The 15791-nt window shown below is 42.0% G+C and overlaps 1 protein-coding gene across 1 annotated transcript; it reads right to left on the bottom strand.

Moving 5' to 3' along the window:
- Positions 1-6747: 6747 nt before the first annotated feature.
- zgc:65851 (uncharacterized protein LOC321113 homolog) lies at positions 6748-13676 on the bottom strand. The gene is made up of 4 exons (XM_018669624.2): positions 12780-13676; positions 10608-10925; positions 9565-9689; positions 6748-8909 (listed from the first exon to the last, which is right to left on the bottom strand). Exons 1-4 carry the CDS (start codon positions 13524-13526, stop codon positions 8525-8527), a joined length of 1575 nt encoding a protein of 524 aa, XP_018525140.1. The 5' UTR covers positions 13527-13676; the 3' UTR covers positions 6748-8524.
- Positions 13677-15791: the final 2115 nt, after the last annotated feature.

The raw sequence follows: 15791 nt of genomic DNA, 5'->3' as shown, positions 1-15791 counted from the left end.
TATCATGTACTCATAGTTTGCAAGTGGTAAATGTGTGCTTTTATTTTTAAGGTATAGTTGTCTAATATTTAGTTGTATTCTGGCTAACTTGACATTGCTATTGGAGCACTCTGATGTCACGGGAGGTGTGTGCTATACTCACGACAAATATTGTGGAATTGTAGATTATCAGTCATAAATACGTGTAGCCTATTTCATTTATGTTCTGAAATATGTCAGTAACTCAGTCATTTTCATTTGCATTACTGTGGCTGGTGATGTCCAGGCTCTGAGTCAGATTCTTTATCAAAAAAAAATCTTGGTCACAGAGGTCCTTTAAAAGTTACATTTAACTTCTTCTCCTATACACTCACTCAAAGTGTTATACACTTACTGAATACACTCTCTCACCGTACTGACAGAGTGTATTCAGTAAGTGTATAACGCTTTTCCAATAATCTCACCAACTGCATCACAAGTTATGCTTTTTAAAAACAACAGAAATGCTCCCTCCTCTTCATGGATGGAGAATTCAGTTTAAAAGTTTAAAATATTGTATGTGTGCTTCTCATTTAAAAAGTGTTACATTATCAGTTTAGTATCCAGTCAAGTATCCATGAAGACTAGAGGGCTTGATGGTGGTAGTCTCATGTTTTTAAAATGATCTGCAATTTGCACCTTTAACACCAAGTGGCAGCAAAAGCTCACTATAATTGTTTGTGTGTGTGTGTGTGTGTGTGTGTGTGTGTGTGTGTGTGTGTGTGTGTGTGTGTGTGTGTGTGTGTGTGTCAGCTCTGTGGCCTGACAGAAGCCAGCAGTTATAAATACTTAATGGCCTACCACTGTTGCAGCAGTAGTGAAAAGAAGGTGAACATTGCAGCCCAAATACAACAGTTCAATAGGATCTGACACTGTACTGTAGACTGTTCACCTTCTCTATAGTCAGTGATGAATGGTGTTAACAGGACCGTGAAACAGAACAAGTTTGTTTAGGATCATCATTGTGATGCGGTGTACGTATTCATATACATCACCCAGAGAGCAATCTACTAAATCTGACAGACTAATCATTAGGTTACATAGACTAGTTTAAAAAAAACAAAACAAAACAAATGACTGTGTCTGATTTTTGCTGCATTTTTCTAAATTATGTCGCTACATTTGTAATGAGCACACCTGGTGCAAAATGAATTATGACTCACCAGTTTTTTTTTTCCTCAGCAGGGAGAAAAGATAAAATGAACCTCTGCAGGTGATGTTAAAAACAAACTAAACAGAGTAACTGAAGCTGTCAGTGTTCTCTGCTTCTGTTCCCTTACTTCATGTGTGTCGCACCTTGATGCATGCCTAACTTTATCTTATCTCCTAATTTAGTTTAATCCTTTTAAGTACTGTTTATGTCTTTTTATGTATTCTTGTATTAATGCACTTCATGTCTTATATAAATTCTTTGAACTGAATTGTTGCTGGACAAATAAACTTGCCTTAAAAACCAAGCAGATACACAGAATTTATTGTTTTTTGTTTTTTTTTTAATTTTCTAGCTTTAGTGGCAAGTTGACATGACTATTCATTATGACTATTACTTGTGTGTGCACTTGACACTTTTTTAACCTAAAATTTTCTTATGTTGTCATTGTAATTTGCCTGCTGTTGTAGAACAAGAAAGATTTTTTGTTGGTTTTGACATTAGTTTTTTTTAATAGATTTCTATGTTTGTTTGTTGTTTTTTTTTTTTAACAGATATTCTACAAATACTGTGTTCTTCAGTAACTGGCTTTGCCATAATTAGGCCAAGCCTCCAGAAATTATCTTCAAATCATTAAATCTGTTGCTGTTTTTTTTTTTTTTTAAAGTATTTGGTGAGGGTACATTTATTATACAGCTTTATTTGTATTTTATTGAACAACCATTTAGATATTTGTCACCAATTTACATCCAAATGATCAATTTTTTTTTTTAACTTTTTATGACTCACACAAGGAACAAATGTTTTTTGGAATAAAAACTGTGTGATTACTGCTGTCTTTGAAGGTGTGATCATTCACTGTCAGTCCTTGAAGTTTAAAACATTTCAGCCTTGTAAAAAGTTGAACCATAACCCAGCAGTTAAAAAAAAAACACAAGAATATAAGAACAGCATGACAACAAGAATTCTCTACCACTCACTCACGTACCCACCCACCCAAAGATTATGACTGCAGTGGTTTTGACTGTTCTGTGGGGGGCACTTCATCCTTGCTGCAGTGTGATGCCGTGGACGTTGCTCAGCCATGCTGCACAGCACATTGCACATGTACGATGCTACTGTATGAAGTCCTGTCACACTCTAACTGTCCCATCCTGTGGTGCACAGTCTGTTGTTTCTGTTCGCCTCAGCTCTGTGTGTGTGTGTCAGGCAGCCAAAATTTTGGCTGGGGCTCCTCAGCAGCTCCTCGAGAACTGCAGGGCTCTGGGACATCTGCAATGCAGAAGTCTATATATAGCAAAGGACTTGGAGGGAGAGAGGGGGAGAGAGACACGCACACACAGAAAGAGACATAAGGATGAAAGGAGACAGAGAGGAGAAGGACAAGACAGAGAAACAATGAATGAAAAAAAGATCCCTGAACTGAAACTGAGCTGGAGACTAATATAGAGCTGACAGAGAGCAGCTTTGTCAACTGGTCTCCTAACTTTCACCACAAGCTTTGTAAAACATCCACTCCTAGTTTGTGCAAACTACAAGCTATTATTATATTATTATTATACTATACAATATATACAATTTCACTTGTGAAGCCCTCAGAACCACTGCACCAGCCAAGTGTCCACTTGGGATGTCAGCACTTGCAATGACAAGGTCACAGATGATTGTGTTTGCCAGTATCTCTGTGTTTAACTCACTTAAAAGTGGAAATGTAATTATATGCTTGTGGACTCCCAGCAACAGGAACAGGGAGGGATGGTTGTTAAATTGCTGAGGTTGAGTATTTATTGCTTTATCTCGAAGGGTCTCAGGAGGGTAGTGGAGGAGGAGGAGGAGGAGAGCAGTTCAATTATGTATGCACCTCCACAACAACAGAATCTGCTGACAGCAGAGCTCAGCACGCACACAGCAGCAGCCTGGCCAAATCAAGGACGATTTCACAGTCCAGCCAGCGGCGGGCCACAGGCCTGCAGAGCTGTGGGATTGATCGGACTCTTGAATTTTCAATAAATCTGTCCTCTGACACACTCCCTGTCTGACACCACACCACAGAGGTCCATGCCGAGTCATAACTCTCCTTGTGTCACTGAGGAAAGACAGAACATCAGTCATACTGTCCAGCATGCAGAGACAGGGGTGGGGGTGGAGGAATAACTTAACATCAGGCTGCTCAGCAGTGATGGGTGTGGTCAGAAGTATGATCTGTAGCACCTGTAACTACACCCACCTGTGATGTCATGGGGACACAGAGTGCATCTGTCCATCACTACAGCAAGGTGAGAAGTTAAAGTAGCGTAGGTCTGCAAAAACAGGATTTTCAGGGAGTTAAGTTGTTATGTTACTCTTTAATTATATTGATTTACAATCATGGACAAAGTTGTGCGAAGCACAGTCTTTAAAATCTGCCCACCAGCAGCACCTCTAAAGTTCACTAATGAACACCTTATATCTTGTTTGTTTGATTGGTACAAAGTATAAAAACAATACTGTGTGTATTTTTCTGGATTTTGTCACCTCAGGACAGTTTATGCTAAGCTAAGTAGCTGCTGATTGTAGCTTCATATTTAACAGATAAATATGAGAATGGTATCAATCCTGAGTGAAAGACAAGACATATACTAAAAGATGCAGATGTGCAGTTAAACTCACTACACAGATCCATGTATCACTATCTCTACTGCAGTATTGTAGTGATCTGTCTCAAATAGTATCCAATATCTTATAGATTGTCCCAAACATATTCAGGGAAGATTTTGCAGCTCTTGTCCTTCACTGTGCTGTATCGCGTTGCGTTTTTTCCCCTGCAACTCGTGTGATCCTTTCCTTATAGTCAAAAACATTTGTCCTTCCTACTTTTCCTCCTGCTTTTCTGACACTCTTATTGATTCTCTGTTAGTTCTGATAATGTTCTGTCCTGATTCTCCCTCCCACACACACACACACACACACACACACACACACACACACACACACTCACACAAGGCTATAGTCTGTGAGTAAGGAAACAAGCAGTCTCAGGCGGTGATGAAGTTCTTGCTGGTGACAGCTGTGCTGGTGGGCCAGTGTTGGCAACTGTCATCCATCTTAGCCGGCCCTATCCTTCACCTCTGGGTGCAGGCAGACAAGGGATGAGATGAGCCGATAGTAACACCCAGCAGACATTACGTAGCTCCACCCATTAATGACAAAGGTATCAACTGCACCCTCAAGGCTGAGGAGGAATGCAGGCGTGTGACTGAATGAACACAGTTTGTGGGGGTGAAAGCGAGAAATGCTGTCAAAGTGCTTGAGAGCAAGGCATGTAACTGGAACGTCAGTAGGTCTTTTACACAGGCGCCTTTTTGTAACGTCACAGTAAGAAGAGCATAACTTTAAGTCATAAAATTTTCTGCAACCATTGCAGCTTCCACACAAAGCTGCTCCTTGTGGAAGCATAAGGCCTGAACCTCAGCAGCATTTCCAGCTCCTCCTCAAGGCAGCATGTATCATCCTGAGTGGCTGTGCAACTCTGGGATGCACTGGGCTCCATCCCAGCAGTGTTTTAAGCCCCAGGTTCCAGGTTACAAGCAGGTTCCGCTACTACCAGCGGTGTCCCAGCTGCACTCATTATGGTAGCATAAGGCTGTGTTTTTTGCTTAGGAGGGATCCTACTGACCTGGTAGTATATACTGTAAGTGGCAGCCATGATAAGAGCTAAGGAAAGGAGTGTCCTTTCTCATCTCCTTTAGCACTGGACCGTCCTTTAAGAAAGGAAAGGAGATAATGTCGTCCCACAGTTCTTTGCGATGATAACATTTAAAGCAACCCACATCAGTAACATCTATCATAGCCTGGTGTAAGTGCAGTCAGAATCCTGATGAATTCTGCCACACATCTTTCCTTGACCTCATGATGTTTTCCATCAAGCTCAAGGATTTTTTTGATGATTCAGCCACAGCCCTGGAGCTAATCCACAGTCAGACCAAGATTCATTCAAATTCAAGTTGTGTGTGAGGTGTGTGGCCAAATGGTGTGAGGAGGGTTGTTTATGTATAAACTGTGGGAGCTAGGATGGGTAGCGGGCTAATAGCACTGCATAAAGTGGTGAATTAAGTAGGTTTATATGAAACACTTTACAGTTGAATTCCTTAAGTCACTTAATACTTAAACAAACAAAGAGAATTCAGATCCACTTCCTCTCTCAAACTGCCTGGACACTGGAGAGCCTCATGATTTTAAATGTTCAAGTCTAATCGATTTGAACTCTGTGGGAAGCAAAGGAGGCAGGTCAGTATACGACTGGAAGCGATTGTAAGTGAATGTGTCTTGCCCCTCTCCACATAAAGATGAATGAAGTCTCAGCCTCAGACGCATATAGATGGTACAATCGTGTCTTGATGCACTGAAGTGCATCGCTGATGTGTAAATTCACAATAACGTGGAAACTAAACAGCTGAAGCACTTGAAAGAGTTTAAGTGTCAGTTCAAGTGTATGTGCACATAAGAGTCAGCTGAGGTTTAAACAGTGAAAACAGTTCATCAGTTGAAGAGTGATCAATGGAAGCAACTGACAGTGTCAGTGAAAATACACACACTGAAATAAGCTGAGGTTCCAGCTGAAGTGATTGTGTTGAAGGCAACGTAACAATCAGACACAATGTCATCACTGAACGCAGCTGCAGTGTCATTAAGGTTAAGTGATGTAAATAGAAATAATGGTGTGGTGGTGTGAGCGTTGACAGTAAAAGTGTAGGTGCTTTATGCAGTTGGGATGTCAGCTGAAGTGAATGAGATAGAAGCTTTTGAGATGAATAGTAAGAGATGTGCATATGATGAAAATAGCTGAACTGAAAGCTTTGAATTGCCAGAATGCAAAACTGTGTTTGTCTATGGTGATGATGGCCCTGCAGTTAATGCCTCTCACCCAAAAGCATGCTGGGATAGGCTGCCCTTGTGTACAAGTATATGACTTCAAAAAATGGATGGATGTTTTTGTTCATCATTAGTAATCAGTTTCATGTATGAACTTATATAAATATATGAAGATGTGAAGGAAGATGTCACACCATGAATCAATACCGGCATTAATATGTTATTTCCTTAATTATTATGTCATTCACCTTTTCTCTGTAAAGATCAACACCATATTCTTTTTCAGCAACTACTTAAACTACATTGTTTTGTCATAATTTTGATACAACACTGAATACAAATAGATTCTATTCCTATATACTCTTCACACTCTATACACTTCACTTCATGGTTATTCATTTTATATGCACACTCCACACTATTACACTCAACAGTCTACAACACTATATTTGATTAAATCAATGTAAATCCAAATCATGGTTATATGTAGTAAATTGTCATTATCATATCTGATTATCATTTTTAAAGTGTTAGGCCATTTCTTATTAAATACATTCATTTAGTTTTATGTAGTCTCATATCATTGAAAACTTGAGAGAATTTGAATACTTTGTGTTTTCCTATGATGATTACATCCATTGTAACAGTGGTCAAATATTATAATAATGTTAACATGACAAATTTCAGTCTTATTTGATGACACTGAAGACACAGAGATGTATTAAGTGTTTGGTTAATAAATGTTTTTATTTGGCTTTGAGAGGAATATCACTGCATGAGATAGCAGCACATACAGTCACAGTTGTATAGCAGAACGGTCTGGAAAATGTCAGCACTCCTCAGCCTCCCAACAAACAAGTGAGATGCAGGTGAAAACATGTTTTATTTTAACTTTCAGTCATGGTTAAGGCAAGTTTTTTTTATTTTTTTATTACTGATCACACAACAACAAGCAAAAATCTATCCCATCCAGTAGATATTCAAGCTCCAAGAGTCAGGCCATGCATTCATGCCTGTTGGTTGATTCATTTGTCGACAAAAAGAAAAGCAGAGGGGTGTGAAATGATAAACAGTGATGCAAACCAGTTCAGGGCAAAGTGATAGAAGGAGTTATGGTGAAAATAGCCCTTATATGTGACTCTGAACCATGTACCCATGACCCCCAGCAGTATCTGCCCCACCTGCCACTTGCAGTCTGAGCTGAGGGCTGTCAGTGTCACCAGCAGCTGCCTGACACTGGCAGCCACGCTCACCTTCACCTTTCCAGCTAAATTAAACAAAAGCACCACCACGTTTATGTGAGGAGAAATAAAAAAGGTCGGTTTTCTCTAAAGGTGAAGGGAAAGAACGTAAGGAGGAGGACTTAATTATAAATATTCAACTCTGACAGGTGAGATGGCTGATAAATTCCTTGACAAATGAATCAATCAAAGGGGGGATAATTCATATTCCCAAAAATATATATATAGCAGCAATTTGAACTCTATACTTTTCATTCCCAAAGATGCACTTCATCGTGGAGAAGCTGCAGCACTCCTCCTTCCCTGCGACTGAAAAGTACTACTAAAAGTACTACCCACCCCCCCAACACATTCATATATACAGTTTTTTCTGAGCTCCGAGTTGCCATTATTGCCGTGCTGCAGTGAATAAAAGACAATGGAAAAGGTTTTGAATGGTCAGTGGTACATTTCAGTTTGTCATGGTGGGATGAGATGTAGAACTAAGTGGAGAGGAGTGGAAGAAAGAGGGGAGTGAAAAGCACTCACCTGCTGTGTGAAATATGGGGTTTGACTTACACTTCAAATAGAAGCTTTTATTTCCGTTAAACTTCCCCTGTGTGACGAGCCGACGTTCAGGAATGAGCTGGTAGAGCTTTGTTCTGAGATAAAATCTTTACTCACAGAACTCCCCAACTTTTATATGTAAAAATCAAATAGCACCGTAAAAGTTGGACTGGCTGTTTCTCATGCTCTGAGATCTGTGCATTTATCTTAAAGTCTGTGTGCTGACAAAATTGTTACTTTCAAGGTTATTGATTGCTCTAATTTTGAATATTGATCATGAATGGCACATTTACTGTTGCTCACATGAGGACAAATCATTCAGTTTCAAACCTATGAAACTTTGCGGCATCATGCTCACTTTCTGTGCGTCTCTCTGCACTTGTGCATGTTATGTAAAATCATGATGACCTCTGCAGAGTGTGTGAATGATTTAAACTCATCTGCCATCATAATACATCTATTCTGCCTTCCCTCCTTCTTGGTCTAATAATGTTTGAGCTAATCACTTCTGAGCAAACAGAGACAGAGAAACACAGGTGTGAGGCATCTGGAGTGTGCAGAGTTCTGTGTGTCTTTGTGTGTGTGTGTATATGTGTGTGACAAAGATGATGTGAACAGTAACCAGATCCATACAAGTGATTGTTTGGATGTGGAATGTGTTACTGGTGATGATGATGATGATGATGATGATGATGATGAAGATGATGATACAAGCAGTTTAGCTCTTGCTGTTCTTGCCGGTGGGGCTCTCCTTCTTCTTCTCCTTCTCGTCTTTCTCCTTTGGCTTCTCCTTCTCCTCCTCCTCTTCCTCTTCCTCCTCCTCACCTTCCTCTCCTTCTCCCTCCTCTCCCTCCTCTCCCTCTTCTCCCTCCTCGGCCTCCTCCTCTCCCTCCTCTCCCTCCTCTCCCTCCTCTCCCTCCTCCTCCTCCTCCTTCTCCTCCTCCTCAGCCTCCTCTTCCTCCTCCTCAGGCTTGGCACCGGACTTCCTGTAGGCTCCCAGGGTGTAGGTTCGGGCTGACATGTAGGAGAAGCCAGGGTAGCCCGACTGGACCACGGCTCCACCAACAGAGCTGAGGCGGCACTCCTCGCCTTCCAGCAGCTTCCTGTACAGACAGAGAGACACACACACACGGGACAAGAGACAATGACCTTCTAGTCTGGTTTCGTTTCTATTATTATCTGAGTGTATCTCTCCTTAGGGATTGAATGTCACTGGGATATCAGTAGCAGCACCTCTGCTGTCTGTTTTGGTATCTTTGCCCTGAACATCATCACTGTTGCTGAGGTACTGTATATTATTATAAGATTTCACATGTATCAGTGACTTTCATCTGATTTTTACAGTGGGGAAATGGACTGTAGATATGGTCAGGAACTGTGTGGCATGAGAGAATTACATGATATGAAACAAAGATCACTGGACAGAATCAAACTGGTGACATTGCTGTCACATGTCATGTGTCTTGAAAACTAGGTCACTGCACTCCCCATAAGGGTTTAGTTTCAAAAAGGCTTGAAATAAATGCTGGAGTGGAAGTGAAGCTCATTGTAATGTTGACTGCATTCTCCAGGATGTGCATAAATAAAATATTAACTCAAAACTTTCCAGCTTCACTGCTGAGAAAAACAAGATGCAAAACAGAAGAATAACCATTACTCTTTCAGTATTCATCATTCATTAACTTATTATTTATCACTTTTAGGTTAGTTCAGTCTGCCAAACTGGTTACTGCTGTGTTTCTCTGTAATGTAGCTGACCTGTAGGCAGCGATCTCAATGTCCAGAGCCATCTTGACGTTCAGCAGGTCCTGGTACTCACGCAGGTGACGGGACATTTCTCCCTTGGTGCTGCGCAGTGCAGCCTCCAGCTGCTGGATGGTGTCCTACACACAGAGACATACATACAGAATCACATTACTTCACATTCACTTCATGGTTATTTATTTTATATACACACTCCACACTATTACACTCAACAGTCTACAACACTATATTTGATGAAATCAATGTAAATCCAAATCATGGTTATATGTAGTAAATTGTCATTATCATATCTGATTATCATTTTTAAAGTGTCAGGCCATTTCTTATTAAATACATTCATTTAGTTTTATGTATTAAGTCTGAAAACTGATGATATTACATCCATCATAACAGTGGTCAAATATTATAATAATTATTATGTTAACACCACAAATTTTAGTCTTACTTGATGACACTGAAGACACAGAGATGTATTAAGTGTTTGGTTAATAAATGTTTTTATTTGGCTTTGAGAGGAATATCACTGCATGAGATAGCAGCACATACAGTCACAGTTGTATAGCAGAACGGTCTGAATATGAAATACCATTTTCACAAATAGAGATAGATTGAAAATGTGACGATAAACATCTAAGAATAGATTTGTGCTGTCACACTGAAGAAGAGCTGCATTCATTTATGAGAGTGATTTCTAAAAGATACGTTTATAATTAGATATCCCTGTCTTTCATCAGTGTCCACTGTGCAGAGTCCTCCTTTAGAGTTCAGCTGATGAATGTGATGTCTCTGGCCAAAGTCAGACTTGTGTAACTTCTATGGTAAATGACCTCTAACTGTCTCTGTGATTTGCCTTATCAGGCTTGTATTCTTACCTGGTTTGAATTTTGTCTCATCTGTTGTCTGATTTTTGTTTGTTTTGTCAGCAATATTTTATTCAGCTGTCTTGATCAGGTCTCCCTTGCAAATGAGGTTTCCAACCTCAGCTGGGCCTACCCATTTAGAGAAAGGTTAAATATATCACATCCACACTTACATACCTGCATCTCTCCAATTTCATTGTTATGGCGATCCTCCATCTCAGCAATCTGCCTCTCCAGGGCCTCGTTGTGGCCCCTGAGGGCCTCGATCTCCAGGGTGCGGGCCTGCACCTGCCTGCGGTACTCACTCAGCTCCTCCTTTGAGTGCTTGATGGCATCCTGGTTGCGGGCAGCTGCCTCGGTCACACTGGCGAACTTGGAGCGGTACCACTCCTCTGCCTGGACCTGGTTCCTGGCTGACAGGTTCTCGTACTGAGCCCGGATATCCTTCAGGGCGGCAGCCAGGTCCGGTTTGCTCATGTCCATCTCCACTGACACCTGAACACAGGAGAGGGAACGAGGGATACCAAGTCTTGGCTTATAGGTTTATATATGTTTGTTTCTGTGAAAATGCAGCAAGATATGAAACTGATTCTGTTTAAATGTGTGGCTATATGTGTTTTTTGTTGTTGTAGTTTCACTTACTTGTATTCTGTTTGAATTAATTATACTTTTACTTAAAATTGTATTTTTCTAATCATTCAACAATATAATTTGCCAACAGGGGTTAGTGAAAGTTGATGTCTTGAATTTCTGGTTAAGGTGCTCTGGTGACATATACATATGTAAAAGGTGAGCAGTGTGTTGATGAGCTGAGTTGCAATCTAGTGAGGTGGAATGCCGCAGGACTGATTAATCGACTGCTGACTCAGGCCTGTCTCTGCCGGAGAAAGCTGTGCTGTCAGTAGCTTACATGGCAGTTATATTCCCTGCAGAGAAGATGAGAAACCCTGGAGAAATCTAGCCAGCAACCATCACTCAAACACATCACTTACTTAATACTACTGCACATTCAATGAATTGATTTCTGCTCAAAGTTGCAGTGAAAGCTACCTGCTGCCTTTTATCACTTCAGAGTTTTTTTTTCTTTTTCATTTGCTGCTATACAACAAGCTCTAATACTGTTATAAAAATAACAGCTCCATATAAAGTCTGAGTAACTCCAAGAGCTTTTATATTTGAACAGGAGTCAGTGTTATTGATGGTCTCGTTAATGAAAACAACTCCATGTACACTCAGGGCAAGTCAGACCAAAACTTTTTTGGTCAGACTGTGACAGTATTTCAACTGTGCTAATATTGTTGAAATAGTTTAGCTTGAAATGTAGCCCACACTAAAAACAAAAAACAAAAACAAAAAAACAAAACAAATGCTCCTTCCTCACAGGGTATGTCCCACCTGCTGCCCCTTGGGAGGACCACACCCTTTGATTATGCGCTATTTCTCCGCACCCCCCACCCCTCACTGCACCCTCTCCTCACCTCCTCAACTCCTTTAATGAAAACATCACCATTATTGCCACACTATAAGCCACATAATGCCTGAACTCAGCCTACAGTATGTCACCTTAGGTTTAAAATGACCTTGTTTCACTACGCGTATTTGTATTTGAAGAGGTACCTATGTAATATGATACATAATACTCTCACAGAGAATTCAGTTTTAGGACGTACTTTATCCATGATGACATCGAAGACATGTGCCCATTAGCGGAAAAGGACACACTCGCTCAACCCCAACATGTAATGCCTGAGACAAACTCCATCTTTAAGTTTGCACGGGGGCGTGACGGAGCGTGCGGGACTCTGCAGGGGCGCTCGAGACCCTCGATTTCTGAGAGCAGGAGGGGGGAGGGACAGCGCGCGGTGCTGAAACGGAACTGCAGTGCCATTAATTATCGAGTGCGCAGTGTTCAGTTTGAAGCGGAGACAGCATGTCGGACATAGAGAAAAACTCTCTGACAGGACTGTTGTAGCGGCTCACTGAACCCACCTACTACCTACACAGTAGCCCATATAAACAGTCGCTGTGGACCTGTGTATTATTACCAGTGTATTACCTAGGTAGTTTGTAACAAATCATTTTATCCGGTGATCATATTACACTATTTACAGTTTTACCGCCATGCTATATGGAAGCTATTAGGAAACATAGGGAATAACCTATAATCAAGTTTTTACGTTGTCACTGAAAACTCACAAGCCTTAGTCCCTGACAAATATCATGTGATATGTTGGCTTATAAAACATGGATGGATATGAAGGCCACGAGGATTTAAGAATATCATTGAGATCATTGAAAACTAGTGGTTGATAATCTGAGTGTCAGACTATGGAACCCGGTGGGCTGTACCTGTGTGGCCTGCAGAGACGCCTGCAGCTCCTGCAGCTCCTCCTCATGAACTTTCCTGAGGAAGGCGATCTCGTCCAGCAGTGACTCAACTTTTTTCTCCAGCTCCAGGCGCGCCAGGGTCGCGTCGTCCACGTCCTTCCGGTAGCCCTTCAGGGTGTTCTCCGCTTCCTCGCGCAGCCTGGTCTCCTCCTCCAGCTTCTCCCTCACGCGCTCCAGCGTCTCGTTCATCTGCACGCAGTCCAGGTGCATCTGGCTCTTCTCGTGCGTCAGCTCCTCCACGCGCGCCCGCAACTCGCGGATCTCTTGCTCGTACAGCTCGTGCAGGCGCGAGGGCTCGCTGTTGCGCTGCCGCAGCAGCGTGACCTCCGCCTCCAGGACTTTGTTCTGCTGCTCCAAGTTATGCACTTTCTCAATGAAGGACACGAAGCGGTCGTTGAGGCCCTGCAGCTGCTCCTTCTCGTTGGTGCGGATGATCTTGAGCTCGTTGGTGACCGCGGTGGACTGGGTCAGGTCCATCGCGGACTCCGGCATGGAGGAGAAGACGCGGCCGGGCGCCGCTGTCCTGCGGAAGGTGGCGGAGGACATCACGGAAGGGGAACCATAGGTGCGGTGGCTGCTGCGGTATCCCGCAGAATGCAGCCGGGACGGGCTGCTGCTGCTCACCAGACCCACGCGGCCGGACCGGGGGGCATCTCCGAAGATCTTCCGATAGGAGCTGCTGCTGTAAATTTCGCTGGAGTAACTCATGTTTCCTTTACCTCGGTGGTGTCCGGTCCCACTGATCTGTACGGGAGAGAGACAGAGTGTGTGTGGAGTTCAGGAGTGTGTGAGGGTGGGTGTGTGTGAGAGAGAGAAAGTGAGATGCGAGTGATGTCTGGCCAGGACAGGTGCTTTTATAGTGAAGGCGCCGGCGCATCATTTGACGCAGAGACAACAGACGATGAGGGGAAACCTGCAAGCTTTTGCAGAAAGCCTCCACCCTCTGGGGAGACACGAATTCACTCATGCAGCTCCTCTTTTGTGCCTTGAAGCTCGGGCATCAACACAACAACTCTATATGAAGATCACGTTTTGCATAAGGGCTTTATTGTAGCCTGTTAGATTTCAGCTTCATTTCTCATTAAGTTATTAAGTCAAGATTTCCTTTAATGTGCTGACTTGAGCACACGCAAAATCACAGCATAATAAAATCACATGTGTAATCTCATTTCCCCAGTGCATTCAGTATCCCACCGGACTGTCTCATGTTACCCGAGTCCATACTGTCCACTGTCATTGCAGTTTTTTCTTTGCTGTCCCAGCAGAATGGCTAGTAGGATCGATGTGTGGAGATGTGCGCTAGAGTGTGTTTTGGTGCTGCAGTCTGCATCCAGCCGCCCTCATCCCCCGACCTCCGCAATATCGGAATACAGGATGAGACTGATTATAGAGGCCTGATTCTTGCAGTCCCACATTGTCAGAGTCTCATCACAGTCCTGGAACGTGGAAACATCGGTGGTGCAGAGGTATATTGTAGCTAAGGTGGCAAAATGTGACCTCCTGTCGGTCTTCATAATGGATTAAACACATATGAAATGACTTACATTAACTCATGCGTTTACTAGGCTTGAAAGTTGCTACATCTTATTATAAAGCAGCACAGTTGGCCTACTAAACGCTTGTATTTAGGCCTATATAAACATAAATAACACTTACATCACGCGTATGAAGTATATACATAGTTGCCTAAAGATGTGTCTGAACGTGAGTCCACAAATGCACAAGGCTAAATAAAAGTTATTCCTTCACAGGATCCCTGGCAAAACCAATAAAACAACAACCTGTGTAAGGTGCATGTTCTCTCCTGAGCCGCAGAGAGCTCTTAGCAGCAGTATTCAGTCTCTGTTTTTCATGACTGAAAAACAGTCATGTCTGGCCTGTGTGATGTAAAAGTGCTGCGCAGAGCTGTCGCTGGCCTTGGTCCTGATCCAGGCAGGAGGAGGACCACGCCCCTGCAAAGGAGAGGAGCCAACACCCCCCACCCCCCACCCCACCCCCCGGCACCCATAGGACTGCAGCCTCACCACCTCCAAACACCACACAAGGCGCCTCCTGTACACTGCCTGTCTGGAAAACAGCCCAAACAATGAGAATGTACAACAGACCCAAAGCCAAGTCATCTTAAATTACCCAATGCTGCTGCCTTAATGAAGAAGTAAAGCTATCTTATCAATATAATTACATATACATAACTTTAATGGAAAAGTGGAACATTTTCTCAAAATAAAAATAGTTCTCTTCATACCAGTAGTCACCTGCTTTATTTAACCTGGAGCCAACCTATACTATTATTAGGAGAAAGTATTTGCTCAGCAACAACATATACACAACAGATCATTGGATCAGCCTTGAATTCCTGTCTTGTCTGTCTTGTCTTAAAAATAGATTTTTTTTTTTTTTTTTTAAATCCTCCATCAAGTGTGTCACAGTGTTTGCAACTGCTTTTTAGAGCAGGCCAGCTTGTTTCTGGGTTTCACCTGCCTTACTGTATGTGCAGAGCCATTTTAAGGTGATTCAATCTCCAGATTCATCTCTTATTCAGGACAGTGATATTTATTTCATACAATGTTTATTTATCTATTATTTAATTTAAAAAAATCAGCAAACTGCAATCACGTAACTATCACCATCCCATTACTCTGGGTTAGGGTTAGGGCTAAATTTGAGAGCAATGTCAATATGTAATATGTTTTTGACATTTTAGATAGATAGATAGATAGATAGATAGATAGATAGATAGATAAATAGATAGATAGATAGATAGATAGATAGATAGATAGATAATCTTCTGATTTTTACTTACTCATTTTAACCATTAGGGGGCGCTAGACCATCAGCGGTGCTTCACATGTCCAGCACACCTGAACTGATGCTGGGCACATGTAAAAACAAAAATCTCAGCCTCACTATACAGTAACACTTTCATGTTAGAATAATATATATATGATGACAGATAACATGGACATGATGTTT

The sequence above is a fragment of the Lates calcarifer genome, linkage group LG13, assembly GCF_001640805.2.
Source record: "Lates calcarifer isolate ASB-BC8 linkage group LG13, TLL_Latcal_v3, whole genome shotgun sequence".
NCBI classification, from domain to species: domain Eukaryota; kingdom Metazoa; phylum Chordata; class Actinopteri; family Centropomidae; genus Lates; species Lates calcarifer.
Note: the sequence above shows the minus strand (reverse complement) of the source record. Positions and strands in the feature narration are given on the sequence as shown.